General features: G+C 54.7%; 2 protein-coding genes across 6 annotated transcripts; one reads left to right on the top strand and one right to left on the bottom strand.

The window, feature by feature from the left end:
* Window positions 1–630: 630 nt before the first annotated feature.
* ATPAF2 (ATP synthase mitochondrial F1 complex assembly factor 2) lies at window positions 631–8,434 on the bottom strand. 3 transcript variants are annotated; one of them, XM_087734206.1, is made up of 8 exons: window positions 8,118–8,426; window positions 6,232–6,276; window positions 5,726–5,871; window positions 4,751–4,878; window positions 3,723–3,803; window positions 3,477–3,589; window positions 1,890–2,005; window positions 631–1,257 (listed from the first exon to the last, which is right to left on the bottom strand). In XM_087734206.1, exons 1-8 carry the CDS (start codon window positions 8,245–8,247, stop codon window positions 1,120–1,122), a joined length of 897 nt encoding a protein of 298 aa, XP_087590332.1. In that variant the 5' UTR covers window positions 8,248–8,426; the 3' UTR covers window positions 631–1,119. The 3 variants fall into 3 exon arrangements, with proteins under 3 accessions (XP_087590332.1, XP_009466218.2, XP_087590333.1); XM_009467943.2 differs by having other exon boundaries at window positions 4,781–4,878; window positions 8,118–8,425; XM_087734207.1 differs by lacking the exons at window positions 631–1,257; window positions 1,890–2,005; window positions 3,477–3,589; window positions 3,723–3,803 and adding exons at window positions 3,810–4,035; window positions 4,163–4,343 and having other exon boundaries at window positions 4,746–4,878; window positions 8,118–8,434.
* Window positions 8,435–8,568: 134 nt separating this feature from the next.
* Window positions 8,569–18,714, top strand: GID4 (GID complex subunit 4 homolog). Of its 3 annotated transcripts, XM_087731705.1 has the most exons (7): window positions 8,761–8,896; window positions 10,085–10,398; window positions 11,445–11,504; window positions 12,490–12,597; window positions 13,374–13,475; window positions 14,540–14,670; window positions 15,891–18,714. In XM_087731705.1, exons 2-7 carry the CDS (start codon window positions 10,276–10,278, stop codon window positions 15,952–15,954), a joined length of 588 nt encoding a protein of 195 aa, XP_087587831.1. In that variant the 5' UTR covers window positions 8,761–8,896; window positions 10,085–10,275; the 3' UTR covers window positions 15,955–18,714. The 3 variants fall into 3 exon arrangements, with proteins under 3 accessions (XP_087587829.1, XP_087587830.1, XP_087587831.1); XM_087731703.1 differs by lacking the exon at window positions 10,085–10,398 and having other exon boundaries at window positions 8,569–8,896; XM_087731704.1 differs by lacking the exons at window positions 10,085–10,398; window positions 11,445–11,504 and having other exon boundaries at window positions 8,569–8,896.
* The last annotated feature ends 385 nt before the right edge of the window (window positions 18,715–19,099 follow it).

Raw genomic sequence — 19,099 nt, forward strand, 5'->3', positions numbered from 1 at the left:
CTGGGAGCCTCTTCTCCTCACTGCCTCTCGCAAAAGCAGCTTTCTGCAGCGTGAACAGAGCAGCCCCCAGCTAGCAGGAAGGGAAATCAATGGTTCCACAGGAGCTCACACACCACCGCTCGCAACAGCCAAGCGAGGAGTCATTAATTCCCCTCCTTGCTCGGTGACAGCAGCTGCTACACTCACTTGTGGGCAGCTTCTGAGGAATGATGCTGGCCGGGGCGGTGCTGCTCAAGGCAAGCAGCAAGGAGAAAGGTGGGAAGGTTAAATGAGAGGGTGGCTGCATACGCACTCTGGGGAGAGACTGGGTCTCTCTGAAAGCTCCATGGCTGGTGCTGCCTGTCATATACAGATTTAGCTCGTAATACCCTGTGCTTTTGAAGATGGCAGGATCCCAGGTTCCCCCCCCTCCCCCAGCTACTCCTTGGCTGCAAGGACAGGGCACCTAGCACGGAGAGGCTCACACAGAGATGCGGGGGGAGCAGATCTGTTTGGTAGTTAATGTCTGCTCAGCTCTGCTCCGTGTTTTTTTCTGCCTGCAGCCATCTCGGCACCTGCCTGGAGCCTGGCAGCTCAGGACCTACGCCACGGTTTGGTGATGAAAACAAAGAAATACTCAGCAGCATTGGCTTTCAGTATCTAGCAGGGGCGTGCCTTTAATCAAACAGAGAGACCCTGGTGTTACATACAGGCACGCTGAGGGATGAAGAACAGATGCAATGGAGTCTGTTTTCAGATTTCCATAACAAGTGTGTGTCAGGAGCTGGCAGCTATGAAGACATGTGGCATATGCTGGGTATGTCTGTGCCGCGCCCTGCCCAGGAAGCTGTTTCTTTCGTGGGAGCTCCTCTGATGAGTTACAGACACCAGTAATGGACAGAGCTGCTGTCTTGGGGATGCAGAGGAAGCTCACCTTGACCTTTCCTCCTTGCGGGCTCAAAACTGCTGGCGCTGCACTGCGGCAGGCAGTCCAAGCGAGGAGTTGCCCACAAAGTCTCAGTTCCTCAGCAAGAGGCTGATCCCAGGAAAGGTGTGGTGGCAGGAGGGTGGTTACCGTCCACTGGGTCACGCCAGCAATTCACAGCTGGGCATTCTCCTCCTGCGCCCAGCCCAGCAGCCTCAGTCCTGCAACAGCTTGTGTTTTACAGTCGAGCTCTCCGAACAGAGGTGAACAAAGAGAGTCCCAGCTGCCGCGCGAGCACGCAGCTCGCACAGGTCATAGTCATGGGCCCACTCCACACTGCCCCACCGCTGAATCTGAAGGAAAGGAGGAACACGAGTCAGTTCAGAACTGGATTATACATAGAGCTGCTCAACAACTCTCAGCCTCCCTTTTCATGTTTGTGAAACACAGGTAACCCCCCAGGAGCTGTGCTGATCACTGACTACAGGGGTACAGAGATCTCCAGATGAGTTTGGTGGAAGGACATGCTTCATCGGTACTGGGGTCTGAGGCAAAGCCCCTTAAAGGGAGGATGAAAAGATTCCCATCAACTTCAGCCACTTTTGGGTCAGGGAGAGCTTCACGCCAGGCCAGTTTCCAGCAAGCAAGTTATTAGCTTGGTGTCTACCAAGGCCTCCAGGCTGGATAACCCACAGCAAGAGAAGCCAGCCACGACTCTGCACTGCAGATTAGAGAGGGAGAAAAGCAGCCATCTGGGTTCTGCAAAAAGAAACTGGCAGCCCCGGTAGCACTCTGGGCTGTTGCGCCCATGATGTTGCTCTACAGCAGCGCACTCCAAACTCTCTCAAATGGGGAGACTGGCAGAGTGGAACCTCTCCTGCAATAGCAGACACTTCCCTTGCCAGTTATTTGTGGTGGGAGATGCATTTGTCATGCTGAGATTATTGCTGTTTGAATTATAGGGCTGTTCTGTAACATCATTTACCTGGTATTCTTCCTCCAGGCGAGACAGAAGCACGGCTTTCTCTACTGTAATGTGCCTGTCAATCAGACCCATGGACAGAATCAGAGATTTCAGCTGGGTGATTACATATTCTATACCTGGAAGGGAATAACCCAAAACAAACAAGATTCATGGTTGTTTTCTGCAGCATTACAGCGGCATCTTCACATGCTCTGAAGAGACAGTCGGGTTGTGGTACCTCCTCAGGGATAGTGATACCTCCCACTTGCATCTGGGCACTTAAGCGTCAGATCTGCAGTTAACAGCAGACACAAAGTGCTGTTCTGGCCACTGTCACTGCAGTGACAAAGGCTATGCCTTGGAAACCGCCTCCTTTTATCCTGCCACAAACCTGCCCTGTGCAAAGGGAAGAGATACCCATCCAGGCCGGAGTATTCTGGAACTCAGACGAAAAGTCCAGGATGAAAGGGACTTGTATACTGTTTGGTGCTAAAAGAGCTGTCCACATCTATGACCACTCCTAGAAAAACACTGCAGATGTGTGTGGTCTGCTGTGCCCTGGGAGAACTGTGTCAGCAAAGGACACAGCCGCTGGGCTCGGCTGATAAAATAGCAGAGCTCTTTCCTGCCGCACCACCAGCTGCTGGCTTGCAAGACACCCCTATTCAGGGGAGGAGAGCGACTGCCTGGCAGCTGAGGCACCAGAGCAAACCCCACAGACACGCACACCTGGGAAGAGGAGGAGGAAAGAAGGGCTCAAAACTCTGAGCTGCTGAGCACTCATGGTTCAGCTCAAGCCGATAGGAAATGGAGGTGCCTGTGCATGGACAGGGTCCTAGGAAGGAACTGAAGTCAGACTCATCCTGCCCTACCAGTCTAGACCAGACCTTGAATTTCAGGTTTAAAGTTGACCAGCTGCCCAGAGGCTCCCCTTCCCCAGGGGAGGCACATGCCTTTCCCTTCCACCCTGCCTACCCATATTACAAACTATGAAGAAAAGAAATGATTCATCAAAGAATATCTTTACAGGGAAGGCTTTGCAAGTCCTGTCCCAGGAACCCTGTCCCTGATACCTTTCCTTAGCTGCTCAGCTAGTGTCTTCTGTAGGTTTCACTGTCTGCTGCTCATTCAAGTCTTGCATTTGAGGACTTCAGCAAAGCAAACATTACTTCATTTCTTTATCTTTAGGTGTCATTCAGCAGTATAAGGTAAGATCAAGTGGGCTATAAGGGTGAAAGAGTGAGGACAGCGCACAGAACCATAGACACTCAGAGTACTTAACCCCATTTCTTTTCCTGGTAACAAAGCTGGGAACTAAGTCACTAGAGACTTGGGCATTAAAGAAGTTATTTGTGCTAGGGTAGAGCAAACAGCTTGCAGGCCAGCACAGTCAGACCCTGAACACTAGCGGCACTAAAGGGAGAGTCCCTACCCTTAAAAAATATAGCTAAGGGACTGGCCTGCAGATTTAAAACATAAACCTCAACACTCCGATTATCTCAGCAGGAGAGGAAAAACATTACAGTCGTTCTTCTCCCCCATGGAGAGGAACCGCTTCCTCCACTGGCACAGCCTGAGCGGAGGGCTCCCCGGCACAGCCTCTCTCACCTTGCAGGGCCCACATGTTGTAGGATGCCAGATGGCTGATGAAGGTCTCCTTGGTGCTGGCTGGGATGCTTGGCCCCAGGATGCTGGTCGAGGATCCAATTGCCACGTTGTACCTGGAATGATCACCCAGCCCCTTAGAAAAGCACAGGGCTCGTCAACCTTGCAGCTCCAACAGTCACAAGCACTGGAGCTCCTGGCCTGGGCAGGGCAGGGCATAAGCAGACAGAAACATCTTTGACCTCTTACCTTTTCTCAGCCCAGGCGACAATTGGATCCCATTCACTCTTCTGCAGATCTGCCAAGGCGGCTGGCTCCTCCACACGATAGCTGGGACATTGCAGAACAAAACCACACTGGATGTTCACTCCCAGGCTGCCAGACTGCTCCCTGCCAGGCTGGGGCACACCTCTGGGAAGGAAGCTGCCCCCACCAGACCACAGCAAGGGGAACAAGGGCCTACTGTCCACCCAAGCAGCGGCAGCAGTGACTGGGAACAACCCTCCCACTCTTCCCCAAATTCAGAGCTTTTTGTTGTTCCAGGAAGGACAATTCTATCTTACTACAAAAAAGAGAACCAAATCGGTCAACAGAAAATTGCAGCCACAGGATACAGCGAGGTTTAGCAGTTAGAGCAGGGGACATACCCCACTGGAACTCTTTATATGGGGCCACTCCTCCTGCCTCACCTTCCCCAGCGGCTCCGCTCAGCACTCCCCGCTGCCAGCCTGCCCAAAGCCAGAGAAGCAGATGGGGGAGTCCTCTTCCCCTTTCCCCACAGGAGCTGAGCTGCCAGTGGACACCTCAGAGGCTGGGACTGTGATACAGGAGCTTGGGCATGAAGAGGCTTGATCCTGCAGCCCACAGGGACTTTAAGGAATGAAAGGCATTTTTGCTACTGGTACAAGTAATCTGAGCTGCCTGTACTGGCGCAGGAATACCAGGGACTGGGCTGACAGATTCCCCCAGGCCTTTCAAAGATGTTTTCTCTTCCCCAAGATCTTCATTTCCTGCTGCTCCCGCCCTTGCCCAGCATGGAGGTGTCCAAAACAGAGTTCAATAGAGGACCAAATCCCCATTCTCCCTCATACCTATGCCCTTGGGATGCACGGACTTCGACTGGGTCTGCAGATGTAGGACCGGCCTAAACTAATTCAAACCCGCAGGCCAAAACCAGGACAAATCAGAGCCTTGCCATGACTGGGTTACGGTAGACATTTTCCCTCACTTCCCCCAACCACCCTTCCAAAAACCACACTGTGACAAGACAACCTTGCCTCTGCGCCAGCAGGGCCCCCATCTCGTACCAGACAGTGTCAGTCTCCAGGAACTTCACAGCCGCACGGATCAGCTGCATTTTGTTTCGCTGCGTGGGATTGTCCAGCGCCGTGTTGCACAGTGTGGTCTGCGGGATAAAGGCAGTTTAAATTGCTGTCATTCAAGGCTTGAGGAAGCAGCAGCTTCCATTGTACAAGGCCAAGAAGCAAAGGAATTTGGGGGCAGACAGAGAACAGAGGAATGCAGCCAAAACGGGTGGAGGGCCAGAACATGGCTCACATAATAGGAATCTTCTCACTGGTTTCAGAAGCCTCGGGAGCAGGCCCATCAAGCACCAGGGGAGGGGGCTCACAGACTGCTCTAGAGCTCATCCCATTTCCTCCTGCCCCTTGCTATCCCCAATAACACTGTCCAGCCCCTTCTCAAGTCCCCCAGTGACACAGATTTCCCCCAGTCACCCAGCCAGTATCTAACTGCCCTCACAACCACAAGGTTCTCCCCAGTACCCAGCCAAAGTCCCAAAGTCCCAGTCCCAACCTCTTGTCCCCAGTTCCACGGGCATTAGGACAACCTGTTCCCTCAACATTCTGCGTTTGGAGACCATTCTCATGTCTACACAGTCACCCCAGTTTTAGACCAAGCCAGGCCAATTCTACTGCAAGTACTCAGGAGAGCTGGCAGAGGCAGGACACAGAAGGAAGCATTCTCAGAAGATGCCCCCATCTCACACACCCCGGCGCAAGGCTTACACCCCAAAGCAGTTCTCAACCGTAAAGCCGTTCTCAACCCTTGCTCTGGAATCCATTCTGCCAGCTGGAAAAGCCCTTGCCAGGTGGCAATGGCCCAGCAAACCCATCTTTAGCCCCTGGCATTTTGATTCCCCATCTTTAATCCTGACTTCCTTGACCTGACTGCTCCCAACACACCGCGTTCTGTCCTGCTGAGGTCTGGGTGCCCCAACCTGCCATGCTCACCAGGTGCATAGTGTAGAACTTGATGGTGTCTTTCTGGGAGTCCCACTCTGTTGCCACTGCAATGGCCAAGGCCTCACTGGGGACAGTGAAGAGCTTGGCCTGGGGCGTTTTCAGCTTCCGGTGGTCCAGGTTTATTTCAAAGCCTCCTGGGGAATCAGAGTATAAATCCTGGGGAATCAAAGAGGAGCAGGCACTAAGGAACAACAGACAACCCCACAGCAGGAGCAGATTCAGAGCTGGAGTTGATAGGAGCAAGGGACCAGGGATACTCAGGTGTCCCACCATCACCATCATTTTGACATACTTTTCCCCCAAATGGTCTTGGAAGCTGTTTCCCGCCGCACAGCTTCGCTATAGATGAGGAAAGGGCACAGCAGGGTGGTGACAGATACCCCACTCGCACAGCCTGGGTTGCGGGTGTGCCATGCTCTTACTGAAAAAGCATGGGGTGATAACACCCCTCCCGGGGACCAGCCCCTCCATCCCATCCCGGTGGCCACACTCACCTTCTCCTTGCGAGATGCTCACATTCTGGTAAAACCGCTTCCTCTCTGCGGGCAAAAACAGAGCCATTCAGAGGGCAGTTAGAGGAGGTTTGGCCGCTTCCCCTGCTCCCCATCACAGCCCAGGACAGACAGAGCCCTCAGTGCTGTTGAGGCGGCCCGGCCACAAAAATCCTGCCCATTCATCCACAGCTTCCAAGCACCACTCCATTTCAGTGAGCTCCACTCAACTGGAGAAGTGCCATGAAACTGGTGAAAAAACAGTGTTGCTGTGCACAACTGACAAGTGAACAGGACCAGCTTCACTTCTGCCAGGCTGGGGTCTCGGCTCCCTTCGAACTGGCCTGCATTGAGTTTCTACAGAGCCTGGCACAGGCCATTTCCAAAGCAGACCTGTCCCAGCACTCCTGGAGTTTCCCTTTGGGGTCAATCTTTCAAGATTCTCCCAGTGCAATCACGTTTGACAAATTCATCTCTGAACCACCCTGGCTAACTCTCTCTCCCTGCTTGCTCTGTCTCACAGTGAAGAGAAAGGAAGCAGAGTTGGGTTAGAGGCAGGGCAGGCCACAGCGACCTCCCTGTCCATCCCCGCTGCCCACAAACCCACCTGGTGCCAGCCCACATGCTCTCCCTCAGTGCATCTCACTCATTCTCTGCTTTGACCTGCAGCTGATGCACCTGCTGGAAGAACCACAGCTGCTGGCAGGCTCGGAGCACACAACAGCAAGGATGCTGTTCCCTCCACCGCAACTGCCCACGGGGGCAGGTTTATTGCAGGCACACACAGTAACAGCTGGATGGTGTTGGGGACACCGTCGCACGCACTGCAGCATGCCAGTGAATCACCAGGGGAGGAACCGCCTCCCGCAGCCACCTCCGGCCCACACATCCTGCTCTGGCTCAGGAGTACGCCAGCTCCACCAGCAAAGTGAGACTGTGGGAACTGAAGGTCTCTGTTTTAACAGCAGCCTCCTTTCATACCGGCAGTGTTTCACACGCAACACCTGAGAGCCGGATAACACGTGTTGCAAAAGCTTGTATCTCTCACACAAGGCAGGAAGAATCTGCAAGCCATTCCCCTGACAACAGCAACCAGATCGTAAATCCCAAACCCATAAATCCACCTCGTGAAGGGTGAAGCGAGCAGGTCAGGCTGCACGGCTGTAATTCTAGGCTAAAAAAACCACATTCCCACTGGGGAAATGGAACAGGATTTGCTCAGGCTCAGTGACCCGCGAGGTTCGGGGCCTCAGAAAACACCACACTGTTGAGGCGCAGTTCTGAAAAGACTGATGTGCGTGTACCCCAGCGGGGTCCTGAGTCATGTCGGTGGGCTCCCAACGCCCCGCAATGAGTCACTGCGACTCTGCAGCCTCACCTCAGACAGAATGAGACCGATTTTACTGTCCTCAAACCCACACATTTCCAGCAAAATCTGTCGAGGGGATACATGGCCCAGAACATGCCTGAACAACACCAGCTGGGTGCCATCCCCCCCAAATCCCTAAAAACCACCAAAAAACACAAAAGCAAGCTGGTGCACTGAGGACTTGGCCGTGCTGCCGGCCGATCCCCCTCCGAACCCCCACTAATGCCAGGAGAAAGGCGCGGGGGGAGGCCCAACACCCGGCCGTGTCACCAAAAGGCCTCGGGGACGCGGCGGGGCTGTGCTGGCCGCGCTCCCTGCCCCGCCGGGGGGCATCTGACCGGTTGCCACGTTCCCACCCACCCTGAGGGCGCCGAGCCCAGCCCCCCCGGCCCGGGGTGACCTTCAGGGGTGTCACCGGGGGAGGGGGGGTCCCAGCGGAACCGGCCCCACCGGGCCAGGGAAGGGTCCCCCCTCCCCGAAGGGGGCCGGAGAGGCCCCGGGCGGCCCGGCGCTCCCTCACCTGCCGGTGGGGCGTAGGTCCGGCCCCCGCCTGGCCCCACCGGGCCGCTCCCGTCGGCGACAGGAGGCGGTCGGGGGAGCCGGGCCGGCGGGGAGCGGCTTTGCAGCAGCCAGCGGCAGCCGCGCCACATCGCGGCAAGGGACGAGGAGGGACGAGGAGGGACGAGGAGGGACGAGGAGGAGCCGCCGCCGCCGCCCTCCCGCCTCAGCGCGGCTCCGCGGGTGCCGCCATGCCGCCGCGGCAGCAGCCAATCCGCGCCGCGAACGCGTTTTGCCCCTTCGGCCGCCCCGTTCCGCGGCTGGATGGGGGAAACTACGTTTCCCAGCAGGCCCCGCGGCCGCGCCTGCAGGGAGGAAGCGCGTGCCCCGCGCCCGCGGCCAATCGGCGTCCGGCACCGCCTCTCGCGCAGCGCCCGCGAGGGCCAATGGGAGCGCGCGGAGGCGCTGCCGGGAGGCCCTGAGCCAGGCGGCGGCGGCGGCCTCGGCGTGCGGGGAGCGGAGCGGAGCGGGCGGTGCCCCCGGCCGCGCTCGGCCCCGGCCACGCTGGCGCCCGGGGACCCTCCCGAGATGCCGGTGCGGAGCGAGCGGTGCCGCGCGGGCGGGGCGGCGGGCTCGGCCTCTTCGCCGCCCTCCGGGGCGGCCGCCAGCAGCCTGGTGCCGCCGCCCCCCATCAACACGGCGCAGCCCGGCGTGGCCACCTCGCTGCTCTACAGCGGCGCCAAGTTCCGCGGGCAGCAGCGCAGCAAGGGCAATGCCTACGAGGTGGAGGTCGTCATGCAGGTGAGGGGCCCGCCGGCGGCCTCCTGCCCCGGGCCCGGCCCGGCGGGGCCCCGCTCTCCTCAGGCCGCGGTCGCCGTTCCCGCCCCACCGGTCCCCTCAGGCCGCGGTCGCCCCACCTTATTCCCTCCCGGCCCCCTCGCGCCGTGCTCGTCCAGTCTTTCGTCCCCTCGGGCCCAGTCGCCTTCTCTCCTCCCCCGGTCTCCCGGCTGCTGCCGTCCTCCCCGCCGCCGTTCCCCTCAGGCCCCGGTTGCTGCCCTCCGCCTCCGGGTCGGGTCGGTGTTTGCCCTCCCCCAGTTCCCTCAGAATCCAGACGTTGCCTCAGACCCCCCCCAGTTCCGATCCCCTGAGCCCCAGCGAGGCCTGTGGCTGAGGTGGGGGAGGCCCCTTTCCCTTAGTCCTTCCCCTGTGCCCTACTGAGGTGTGAGCAGTGTGGCGGAGGCCTCGGGGGGAGCCTTCGCCTCAGGCCTGGGAAGGGCCATGGTCCTCCCTGCCCCTGCTCCCCTCTGACCTGGCTGTAACTCCCCTGGTGCTATCAAGCCCCGTAATGGCTAGGAGTCCTCAGGCTCTGGAGAGATCTCTATCCGCCTGTGTGCTTTCTTTTCCTTTCAGGATCAGGGGAAAAGACCCCATCCTATTCTCTTCAGGCCTCAGGAGAGACTCGTTTCCCTGGGGCCCAGGACCACCTCCTTGCTCCCTTTCCCTCAAATCCTGAGGAGGGCCCAGTGCATTCAAGCCTTTCCCCCCCATCTCTTTGTCCCATTCCCCTTGAGCCTGGCAAGGTTCATAACCTGGGATCCCTTCCCCACTCCCTTCAGGCTCTGGAGTGGCCGTGTACCTCTGTGCCACAGGGTGGAAGGGTAAGAGCCTGGCTTAGAGTGGGTGGTGTCCTGGGAAGTCCCTACCAGCAGGACAGCCTGTATTTCAGGCCTGGCTGGAAATCAGCAGGGATCCAGGTCCCAGTCCCTGGCTGGCAGAGCATGGCCTGCCTGGACCTGGGACCCAGGGTTCCCCCTCATCCCCGGGGTGTCAGAGGCTCTCCTGGGCTGACAAGTGTGGTGGTTTGTCTGTGGCAGGAATGCAGCCAGGCAGCTGTAGTGCCCAGCTGTGCTGGGGAAATCAGGACGCTGGCTCATGTGGCTTTCCCATTCCTCTCTGCAGTCATTGTCACCTTGTGTGCTTTATTTTTAGTCCTAGGCATTGGCACGATTGCTTTGGGCAGAGCTGGTGAGGTATGGAGTCATTAGTACGTGGGCAAGCCAGACATCTGATACACGCTTTCCTATAGAGCACCCTGCGAGTCACAGCTTTGTTCCCAGTTTGGTGGCACGGGATCCGGAGGACCGTGACTGAGCGCGTAGCAAGTGCAGTGATGAAGCTTGATGCATGTGCCGGCGTTGCGGAGTAGTGTCAGAGCCCCAGGGTCAGCAGATGGGGTAGCGTTTGAACCGGACCATCTGTTTTCATGTACGGTCCTCCGCTTGTCAACAGCACAAGCATACCTGGTACGGTTTGCTGTGGTGGGGACATCCTATGGCTGAACAGCTTCACTGCACGCTGCCTTCTTGCAGGGGCTGGCTGTGGCTTTGTGCTAAAAATGCTGCTGTTTTGCGCGTGTCAGCTGAGAAGAGGTGGCTGCCTGCTCTCCCTGTGCTGAGCTCAGAGAAACGTTGCTTTTCTTTGATCACAGGTGGGGAAGATCCATCTTCTCACAGTTGATGTTTGCACTTCCCCAAATAACTCGCTGCTTGCTTTGAAAACTGATCTGGAGATGTCAGGGAAAAGCTTGGAAAATCCCCTCATTTTAAAGGTGCTTGGAACAGACACAGCCCCCTGCCTAGTTCTTGCACAGCAGAAGCAGAAAGATGCAGCCCCGTAACTCAAAAGAAGGGTGGCATAAAAGCATTAGATCTGGGAGAAAGGCCTCTTTCAAAACACATGAGACATTGTCTGGCTTCTGAGCAGGCTTTGGCGTGTGCCGTGGTGGGTACTAGGCAGAGAGTACAGGTAGTGTGTTAGAGTGACATGGGTCAGGCCTGTTAAATAAGCAGATGGCGAAGCTCAGGGCCATGCTTTCTTCCTCTAGCCTGAATTATCTCCAGTAAATAGGTACTTTTTACTCTTCCCTCATCTGAACGCCAGTTTCTGACTGGGAAATGTGGGGGTTGGGAGCGTGGGTGATTCTGCCAGTGGTGCTCTCACTTGGAGAAAACTGTGAGTTTGCTTCCTTCTGGGTGGAGAGAGGGGGTTTGCTTCCCATTAGAGATCTCTGGGCAGAGGATGCTGCCTGAGTGTGATGGAGCTGGAAGTGGGGGTGCGTTGTCAGGCCTGGGATGTGGCGGCTGTCAGAGGTGAGCTGGGCACCTGTAAATGATCTTTCCGAGTGGTTCCCAGCCATGGGGAAGTGCTGCCAGTGTGAGCACTGGACAGTAAGCTGGACAGTCTGTACCAGTTGAAGCTGAAATTAGCCCTGGAGAGGTTAGAAACTGCTTTGGATGAGTTGGGTGCCTTCATGCCTATGCTTATGGTTGGACTTTGCACTCTTTTCTAGCATGTGGATATGGAAAACTCCTATCTCTGTGGATACTTGAAGATTAAAGGCCTTACAGAGGTGAGTGTTAACTGCAAAACAACAAGAAAAGGTGCTGTGTAAAGGGTTTTCTTTTTCCTGGTGAGGTGGGAGAAGCTGTCACCAGAAATAGGAAGTGGAGGGATTGAGCATACAGTAAATTTGACCACTAAGTAGTTTAATAGCTTCAATCTGTTTTTCTTGGCATGTTGAGCAAATACGATGGGCCTCAATGGGAGTACTGAACGAGGGAAGCTTATCTGGCATCTCTTAAGGTCTGAGCAGAACGAAGTCTGACCCTGCAGTTAGCTATAGGCACTCAACCAGTGGTGGTGTGTTGCTGAAAGAAAACAAACCAGGACCTGAACAGTCAGATCTTTACATACTTCCTTCCCTGTCTGTCCTCTAAGATCTGCTCGTGGTGTTGGACAGTTGGTGAGAACTGTCTCCCAGGGGTGATGCTTCTTTCGGCTGCAGCGCACCGCATGTCTGTCACTACATGGGAACGCTTGGAGAAGCTCGCTCACCCCAGTTGAGGCTGCTATTCTCTGCCTGCGTTCTCCTAATTCGGTGCCAATGCAAAGCTGAAGAGGAGCACCTTCTCACCTGGTGGAGTGGCTTAATCCAGCCCTTGGGCTTTGTAGCAGTCATGCAGCAACTGATGGGTATCCACTGGGGAGCGGTGCTGGCTGTAAACGGTCACTTGTGATTGTCCAGCAGGGAGCTTGCCCACAGTCCGACTCTGACAGGGCTCCTTCTGGCTTCCTGAAGTGAATAGAGAGGCAGAGAGAGGCTGGAATAAGAGGGTGGAGGAGGCTGTGCGTGAGTACGAGTCAGACTTTAAGAGGTGTGGGGCAGGACGAGTCAGCCTGCTGCTTGGAGGGACAGGAGTACCACCTCAGGTTGCCTGGAGCTCTTGCTGTGAGATGCTGCTTTTTGCTGAGCGCGTGCACCTCTATCTGCGCTTGAGTTTCTGTCTCTAGGTGACAAATCTTCTGACCTCTCATTCGCCTCTCTTCTCTCCTAGGAGTACCCAACCCTCACCACATTCTTTGAGGGGGAAATAATCAGTAAAAAGCACCCTTTCTTAACGCGCAAGTGGGATGCTGACGAAGATGTGGATCGTAAACACTGGGTAAATAAATCAGGGGGGCAGATGCAGTCCTGGCTGAGCAGCTAGTTTGGAGGTGAGGTGCAGCGTATGCCCATGCAAGAGCTGTCAGTAGGGCCTGGAAACCTCTCCTTTTTGGGTGTCTCCCTCCTTCTCCTATTGGGATCTTTGCAACTAGAGGTCCCTTCAGCAGGCCATTGGCTGTGATCCCTGAGAAAGGAGGGGGTGCCTTGCTTTCCACTTGCTGGCCCTGGGGTTGGAAGGGAGCAGGAGCAATCCCTGTCTCTTGACCCCCTAGGAGAACACGCTCCTTATTTTGAAGGCTCATTGCAGAATGGAGCGGAGAAGAGGAGAGGTGCCCCTCTGGCACAGGCAGGGCAGTTGGTACCTGTGTCTCAGCCACCTCGGCCCTCTGCTCAGGACAGGGTGTGTCTGCCACTGTGCTCTGGATCAGGGCCACTGCAGCCAGCTGATTGCCTCCCTGCCTTGACCTTTGCTGTTGTTTGCCAGACTTTGACGTTTATTGCGTTTCTGTCAAAATATCTTCCTCTGGAAGCGTAGGAACTTCTCCAGCCGGGCTGGATATGGCTGTGGATGTCTGGCAGTCCTCTGTGTTCCCCTGTGCTAGTCCTGGCGTGTGCAGTTTAGCACTGCTCCAGGGAAAGAGCAGCCCCTCTGGTGAGGAGGTCCTGTTCATAGCAGTTCTTTCCTCCTAAATAGCAGCTGGCACTGGTGAGTTCTACTCCTGGAATAAGCATCTTGAGGTTGTTTTTTTTTTTTGCTTTTATTTTTTGTTTCAGGGGAAGTTCCAGGCTTTTTACCAGTATGCAAAAACATTTAACTCTGATGACTTTGATTATGAGGATCTGAAAAATGGGGACTATGTCTTCATGAGATGGAAGGTAAACTCTGCATGTCTCCTTCTCTGATGAGCTGCTTACAAGTGACTGACAGAGAGGCTTGTGGTGCCTGAAAGCTTTTTCAGTTACACTGGTTTGATGAAAGATCTGACCCTACCAACCTCGTAATCTACCATACTTGCAAATTCCAGTGTGACTCCTGTCTAGCCAGCTAATTGCGTCCTTAAGGGCTGCAGTCACAGCTAAAAACAGAACAAGAAAATCTTGCTTGGTGATGCTCCAGAGGATGAGAGAATTGGTGTCTGCAGTCCCTGTGTGCAGCCTGTGTGTTTGGTGCAGACTGGCCAGTCTGCACCTCTCTGCTCTTCAGCTGGATGGATTCCTCCCTCTTACACAAGCTTTGTGCAGCTGTGATGGGAGGAAATCATAGAATCACAGAAAGGTTTGGGTTGGAAGGGACCTTTAAAGATCATCTAGTACACGCCCCCTGCCATGGGCAGGGACATCTTCCGGTTGCTTAAAGCCCTGACCAACCTGACCTTCAACACTTCCAGGGATGGGGCATCCACAGCTTCTCTGGGCAACCTGTTCCAGTGTCTCACCAGCCTCATAGTAAAGAATTTCTTCCTTATATTTAATCTAAAGCTACCCTCTTTTAGTTTAAAGCCATTACCCCTTGTCCTGTCACTACAGGCCCTAGTAGAAAGTCTCTCTCCATCTTCCTTATAAGCCCTCCTGTAAGTATTGAAAGGCTGCAATAAGGTCTCCTCAGAGCCTTCTCTTCTTCATCAGGCAGCTCTGATTCCTGGTTTTGCAACTGGCTTCTGGTTTGCAGTGGGCAGGTGTTGAACTGAAACTGATTTCATGCACTCTTAAAACTGGTTCTGTTCTCAGTTGTCTGCTTCCCTGTAAGATGCCTACAGTGGCAGGTGGTGAAAGAACACGCTGGTCTCTCTCCTCTGAGCTCCTGCGAGTGCAGGGAATGCTCAGCCAGGAATGCCTTTTGTGTTAATGGGTGCTAATATTCAGTTTGGGAGGGCAGACTGGGGCCGGGAGGGTTAGTATTTGACCAGCATTTTAAAATACCATCTGTATTTTGTGTGCAGGAACAGTTCCTGGTCCCAGATCACACTATCAAAGACATCAGCGGTGCTTCCTTTGCTGGTTTCTATTACATCTGCTTCCAGAAGTCAGCAGCATCTATAGAGGGCTATTACTACCATAGGAGTTCAGAATGGTAAGGAAGCTTCCTTCCTCCTGCGGACTGCAGGGTGGCTCCTTGAACCAAACAGTGACTCCTCTTCTGCTTGTCTGCAGCCTTGGGAGTGTCCAGGCAGTGCTTCTCTGGGCTGGGAAGGAGGTTCATCTGGTGGCTGGACCTCGGGGCAGAAGGGAGGGCGAGTGTGCCATCCTTGGCCAGAGCAGGCTAGTGCAGCCCATTCGTGTGGTATAAAGTGCTGCCCTTTTTGCACGGCTGGGGATAATGGGGCTGGCAACATGGCGCAGGGGAGATAAAAGGTCTGGAGATGTGCTGTGAAGCAGTGGCCTGGTGCATCGGTGAGGTACGTTGGGAGGCAGACACCAGCTGTGGTTCACTGGAAGCGTCCCTCTGGAAGCCTGGTCTCCAGTCCAAACGCTCGCAGGGCTTGCCTGCTCCTGCCCTCCTGTGGGGACAGGCAAGCGTAAGGCAGCCTGGCCTCGTGTGCAGGGTTGTGCTCCCTCAGTTTGTGCTTAGCTCGGTGTTTCAAGATTTGAGCTTCTTCATGCCTTGGCCCTTCAGAAGATGTCAGAGGGGCCTTTGAGAAGGAGCTCGGTGCTTTCTCGCATGTGACAGCTTGGCTGTTGCTCTCTTCACACAGAAATCTTGTTAGGCCAGTGCTTTGTAGTACACAGTCCTTGGGGTGTTGCTGTAAGACACAGGGAACAGTCAAAGTTAATTGGTTGGTTTCTTGTTAAAGCCATGTGACAAGTAGCTGTGGAGAGCTCTTTTCCCTCTGACAGCCTTGGATATGTCACATGCAGCAAGGGAATTTGTAGGGTGGCTGGAAGCCCCCAGAGGGAGGGAAGGTACCTGGGAGGCTTTCAGACAAATCCCTTCAAGCTAAGCTTTGAAAGACCTGAGTGTAATTTGCAGTTGTAGCAAACACTGTTTGAACATGAAAGTTGTTGAACTTCAAAAGGTGTCCAAAAATCACAGCCCACCTCGAACGCAGCCTGGCTGCAGGTACCTCAAAGGCACGGGAATGGAAATGAGGAACAATGCCGAGTCCTCACGGGGTTTTGGCAGCACGGGTAAGTGGGTGCTGGGTGCCTGAACACCTCTGAGACTGTAAAGGGGAAGAGAAGAGCCAGCCACCAGGATGTCTGCTCTGTGATGTGCCAAGCAGGAGCCGTTAGTGCTAGGGGAGTTCTGTTGCTCTATGTAATCCTCTCATCTGTCTTTTCCCTCTCTCCCAGGTATCAGTCATTGAATTTAACTCACGTTCCTGAGCACAGTGCTCCTATCTACGAATTCCGATGACAGCTGTCCAGAACTGATACCACACAGAAGCAAACCGGGCAGGAGAGCATGGCCTGCCAGGAGAACTGTGTCCCTGTCGGAGCACGGGAATGCACGCTTCTCTCCTGCCCCTCGGACTCGCGAGAGAGAGCCTGAATGTTAACCCACCCAGCCCAAGGAGCGTGGCTGCTGGAGCTTGATTCTCCCTCCTGTCGAGCGGCGATTTTGATCTTTAATCTGGTTTTAAGCTACCTTTAAATGCACTTTCGTATTGCACAGCTAGTTTCTCTATCACTGAAATTCCTCCCAGCTCTCCTCTGGAAGCTGTTTCTCAGTAGCTGGAATCAGTGGTCTGTCCTCTGAGTAATAAGAAAATGTAAGCTCGGTGCTTACATTTTCATTGTTACAGCCTGATATGGGTTGAAATCGCCAGGACTCAGGTTTGTTGCCCAGATTGCCAGCTCTGATGCTCCCAGAGCTGGGTCCCGTGTGTGAGGCTCTGCTTGGCAGAGAGCTGCTCAGCTGCAGAGTCTGTTGGGGGAGTGTTGGCTGAGACAGATAAGGCTTGAATGAGTCTTTGCTTCGCGCTGGCTAACGAGGTTAGCTGGAGCTGCAGATCTTTCAGGAACGCTGGCCCTTTGGAGCTGGGAGCTGTTCCGGTGTCTGGATATGCCACTGGGAATTAATTTGATGTACGGACTTCCAGGCTCTCAGTAAAGTGGATCTGAACTCTGCTTATAGGTGTATATTTGCTCTTTACTTAAGTTAAGGGTAAAAAAGGAAAAAAAAAAAAAAAAAAAGAGAAAACAAAAAATACTTTTATTAAAAAAAATATTTTTATGGTTCCTTTTCTGAAGGACCCTATGGCAAATGCACAAGTATTCAATTACATTTTACTGTTTTCACATTGAAAACCGGGAATGTCTGCATTAGTTTTTATATACGTGTATGTAATCAGCTAGCTGCTTTGGGAAAGTAATCGGAGTGCAAGTGTTGAGCAGCGTCACAGGGACACCTCTGGGACTGTTCAGCATTTGTACTCTCTCTTCATGCTTCACCAACACCACTGCTTGATACCTTTTTACAAGGGAAAAAAAAAAAAAGAAAAAAACCAACAACCCCCCCCCAGTAGCTCTTCTCTGACTTTGAAATGTTTTAAGTGATATAACTTAAGGCTTGTGTGCCAAAGTGTGTGTGTGTGCGTGTGTGTGGTTTTTTTTTTTTTAAAGACATTTTAAAAGTTGGCCTCAGTTGTATATTTAATGTGACAGTCCCACCTGCGGGGCTTTTGTGAGAGTTTAGTTTGCGTTTTTCTGGCTGTTTTAAAAACAACCCCCTTAAAGCAGGCTTGTGTCACGCGCTAACCAGGTGGGTGTTGAGAACGGGTTTCCCGCCTGGGAGAGGAAAGCAAAGCCCTCCGCGTGCCTAGCGCCAAGGTGGTTTGGGTTTTCTTCTTTTTAACTAACTTCCTTCCTTTTGGCAGCATGTCTGTTTGGTTTATCGCAGCAGCTGAATTGCTAGTTTAAGCCTTAATGAGAAAGTATTCAGGTCTCGGTGAGCCCGTTTCCTCTATTCCAAGTTGGGATCTCGCATGATCGGAGAAGCGGCCGGGCTGGTCTTGGGAGATGATGCGGAAAGCACCTGCCTCGTGCGTGCTGTTCACCGCGGATGAATCCTTTTCCCCAGCACAAATGGAGAGAGACCTGCTTACGGGAGAAGAGGGGAGAGCTGGCGCTCCCATGGGGCAGAAGCCTGCCCACTGTGCTGGCGATGAAGGAAGCGTGTGCTGTTGTCTTGGCCGTTGCGGGTGGATTTGTAGAGTAGCGTGAAGGCAAGTGGGAGAGCGATTTGAGGTGTGAAGGGAGAGCGGCTGCGAGCAGAGCAGTTGGGAAGCGGATTCCCATTTTATTCTGCTCCTCGGAGAAACTTGTCCCCTTTGGCGATGGGGAGAGGGGTTTCCTCCCAGGTGGTGCTGGGAGATGTCCTGGTTTTAGAGGTGAAAGCTGGCAGCGCCGCTCTGCTGTGACCAAGCATGGGGGCGAAGCCTCCTCGCGGGTGCTGTGTGGGCACGGGGACCTGGCTCTGCTGGCTGTTTGCAGCCCTCCGGAGCTGTCTGTGTGCAATATTGGTGGCAGCGCAGGTCTCCTTGCGCTCCCCAGGGCTGTCAGTGCCAGCGTGATGCTTGGGTTTCTGACGTGGTTTAGTTGAATTAACACTGCGGTTGTTGGCAGAAGCTGGGTTAGGAAGGGTCCTGGGGTGGTTTAATCTGTATAACTACCCCAGAACTGCTCTTGAAGTTTTTCTCTGAGACTCGGTATGTTGCGAGAAGGGTGGGGAAGGAGCGTCCTGCTCTCTGCCTGTCTCCTTCCAACTGTCCTGAAGCCAATTTCTGCTGAAATCCAAAACTGCTGGGGCGATGCCGCCCCGTGGGACGCGTGTGGCGGGTGCAGAGCAGGTCCTGGAGCCGAGAGGTTTGCGGGGTCTGTCAGTGTTCAGAGCTTCCCTCCTCTAAAGCCTTCGTTTTGCTGTTCTTTTTCTTTGACTCGTTCGATGAGCTGAGGAGAGATGTCACGTATGTCGCGGGGTGGTGAGAGGGAACGGACCGGGGGAGGATCTGGGGTGCGGAGGTAAGAAAATGGGGTATTTGGTCTTGGGAGAGGTTGCGACGTCTCTTTTTAACAGCGGGCTGCAGGAGGGGTACGCCGCGGGCAGGCGGGGCGGGGGCCGCGGAGGCCTTTTGTGGAGTGATCAACGTCCAAATTAAACATGACATGTATTTAAGGGGTCTGTGTCTGTGTCTGTTTGTCGACCAAAGCGTTTCTCAGTTCTGGGGGAGAGCTGTGCTTCATCTCCCCCCCGGAGGGTTTCTCCAGGCATCCCATAGCCTGCTGCTTGCCTTAAATGCAGGATCCGACCTTAATTAGCGGAGCAGGAGGGGGCAAGGCCTGGTGTGGGGGGCTCCCTCTGATACCTGCCTGGTTCCTTAGAGCTTTCCCTATGAGCAGCTCCCGTTGGCTCCCTCCTTAGCCTCGGTTCCCGGGCAGCTCGCACTGCCAGCCGGCTCCCCGGGCAGGCCGGGACACCCACCCGTGGGTTCCCATCCGCGTCCCCGGGGATGGCGGCGGGCGGAACCCGGAACGCGGGGCGCGGGAGGCGGCCGGAGCGG

The sequence above is a fragment of the Nipponia nippon genome, unplaced genomic scaffold (genome assembly GCF_047370975.1).
Source record: "Nipponia nippon isolate SJK-2023a ecotype South Korea unplaced genomic scaffold, ASM4737097v1 scaffold_5, whole genome shotgun sequence".
In the NCBI taxonomy this organism is placed as follows: Eukaryota; Metazoa; Chordata; class Aves; order Pelecaniformes; family Threskiornithidae; genus Nipponia; species Nipponia nippon.